Source organism: Sinocyclocheilus rhinocerous, unplaced genomic scaffold (assembly GCF_001515625.1).
Source record: "Sinocyclocheilus rhinocerous isolate Xijiao unplaced genomic scaffold, SAMN03320098_v1.1 scaffold37, whole genome shotgun sequence".
Classification (NCBI taxonomy): Eukaryota; Metazoa; Chordata; class Actinopteri; order Cypriniformes; family Cyprinidae; genus Sinocyclocheilus; species Sinocyclocheilus rhinocerous.
In genome coordinates this window covers 260,813-263,502 of record NW_015663585.1, presented here as the reverse complement: position 1 = coordinate 263,502, position 2,690 = coordinate 260,813, and the positions used below count along the sequence as shown (strand labels likewise).

General features: G+C 40.4%; 1 protein-coding gene across 1 annotated transcript in view; it reads right to left on the bottom strand.

Annotated features, from left to right (window-relative positions):
* Positions 1-1,207, bottom strand: part of LOC107728990 (serine/threonine-protein phosphatase 4 regulatory subunit 1-like) — an 11,836-nt gene extending 10,629 nt beyond the window's left edge. Inside the window, exons 1-2 of the mRNA XM_016539335.1 lie at positions 1,075-1,207; positions 890-931 (exon numbers count right to left, since the gene is read on the bottom strand). Coding sequence (XP_016394821.1) covers positions 890-931; positions 1,075-1,081 — 49 coding nt within the window. The 5' untranslated portion in view covers positions 1,082-1,207. The remainder of the gene's footprint in view (positions 1-889; positions 932-1,074) is intronic.
* Between the last annotated feature and the right edge of the window lie 1,483 nt (positions 1,208-2,690).

Genomic DNA, 2,690 nt, shown 5'->3' with positions numbered 1-2,690 from the left:
AAGTCAGGGAGTGAATTTGCACGTTCACTCGGCTCATCGCCTGCGAAAATTGCTTGGGTATGAACACAAAAGACGCGTCGAAAAACGTTGGCAATAAGCGTGCGCGATAATCATCCCGGTGTGTACGAGGCTTTAAGTCACTTGGGTATATTTTTAGCAATAGCCCAAAAAAACATTGTATGGGTCAAAATGATCGATTTTTCTTTTATGCCAAAAATCATTAGGTTATTAAGTAAAGATCATGTTCCATGAAGATATTTTGTAAGTTTCCTACTGTAAATATATCAAAACTTCATTTTTGATTAGTAATATGCATTGCTAAGAACTTCATTTGAACAACTTTAAAGATGATTTTCTCAATATTTAGATTTTTTTGCACCCGCAGATTCCAGATTTTCAAATAGTTGTATCTCAGCCAAATATTGTCCTATCCTAACAAACCATACATCAATGGAAAGCTCATTTATTCAGCTTTCAGATGATGCATACATCTCAATTTCACAAAATTGACCCTTATCACTGGTTTTGTGCTCCAGGGTCACATATAATCTGACCTAGTAAACAGCGCTAGTAAAGCTGTAGACTAGTTCAGACGACTAAACCAAGCCCGAGCACAGCTGTCTAACGCGTCACGAACAAAAACACCATGTTTCTGAGCACGGTACCATGGTATTACCATGATTCTGGGCATGGAGTTCAGTGAAGCTCTATTATATCTCTAACACAGTGTGTATTTACCACACAGTCTATGGTATTCACACACATTTACCTCAGATTACCACAGCAGCGGGTCACGTGACCTGCGCTATATGAATCACATTCAGCATAAAGCTAACGCCTTTCTCTCTCACACACACACACACACACACACACACAGAGATAAACTCACATCCATCCGTGTCCTCCTGCGAGTCCTGCAGCAGAGAGAGATCTGGAAAACACAACACAATCAGTGTGTGTGTGTGTGTGAGTGAGTGTGTGTGAGGGAGAGAGACAGTGTGTTTAGTCAGAAGAGAGAGTGAGTGTGTGTGTGTGTGTGTGTGTGTGTGTGTGTGTGTGTCGAGCTCTACACACCCGCCATCTTGCGCTGCTTCTACATTTAAGCCGCTTCTGTCCTGATGACCAACACAAACTACACAAAACTACACGAACTACACAAACACGCGCCTCGGAGCACTGAGCCTTTATCACGCACGCGCCGAGCGCAGCCTCTAGAGCGCGCACGCACGGAGTGTCGCGCATGCGCAGCGAGCACCGGAACGATCGACGTTCATTTATCAGAATGAGCTTTATTGCCAGGTATGTTTACACATACGAGGAATTTGTTTTCGTGACAGAAGCTTCCACAGTGTAACAGAATGACAGTGACAGAACAAAAAATCGCCTGGTTGATTTGATTGTAAAGGACTTGAAAACAATACATAAAGATTTTATGACAACACATCTGACAGAGACTATTTCAAAAACATTCCAAACACTCCAGACACTGTGATTGTAAACAAGGCTTTGAACTCTGTATTTGTCATTGAGGTTGGCTGTTGTTTTGATCTGTATTTTGATACCTGCTATCTTTCCAAACTGCTGAAATATCAGCCATTGGTTGAAGCCATCCATCAACTTGACTATCATTGTCAGAACACAGTCATCTGGTGGCCCTCCTGGGCACACCCGCTGAAGACTGTGACACCTGTTTGCTCTGTAGGCAAACTGAAGAGGATCCTGTAGTCATTAAGTCCTGTAATTTTGGATTTCTTTGGGATGGGGATGATGGTGGAGCGTTTGAAGCATGAAGGGACTTCGCACAGCTCCAGTGATCTGTTGAAGATCTGTGTGAAGATGGGGCCAGCTGGTCAGCACAGGATTTCAGACAGACTGGTGTAACACAATCTGGGCCTGGTGCTTTTTTCCTTTTCTGCTTCCGGAAGACCTGGCGCACCTCGTCTTCACTGATCTGAATTGCAGGTGTGGGGGAGAGGGGGGTTGCTGGAGGTGTGAATGGTTGTGTGGAGAGGTGTTCAGGGCGGGTGTGGGGTGTTCTTTCAAACCTGCAGTAGAACAGTATATTTATTTGTTTACATTATGTAAAGTCAAAATTAGACTTACAAGCGGGTAATAACACCAACGGCATTTACCATGATATGTACATAAATATAATCTAAAAAAAACTATTCACAGCGAACATTAATGGTTCTTGTATGAGAATAGATAAAGCATCTGCTATATGACTAAATGCACCGAAACATACTTTAGTATTACTGTAGTACATGCGCAAGAACACGGTATTGCCGTGCTATTTTTGTTTGGTGTTATCACTGAGAATAAAGATGATAATAATAAACATATTTACGAACTTATTTTGTTTTTAGGATTTTTTAAATGTATTATTTACATTTTTAATGCATTTAATTGTATTGAATTTCATTAGGCAGAATATAGTCAAAGTACTATAGTAATATACAGCAAGCAATATGTAAAGTAAAATACCTTAGTATAATATAGACATGATTTCAGTCGATGAATATTTTTATTGTATTTTAGATATTTTATTCTTTCTCGTTGTTGTTGTTGAAGTCTATGATTGAGAAGTTTATGCCTTATTTGTTACATATGGCAGATTTTATTTTGTAAATATTCGGAGTGGCAGAAGCTAATCCACACACACACACACACACACACACACTCACTCACAG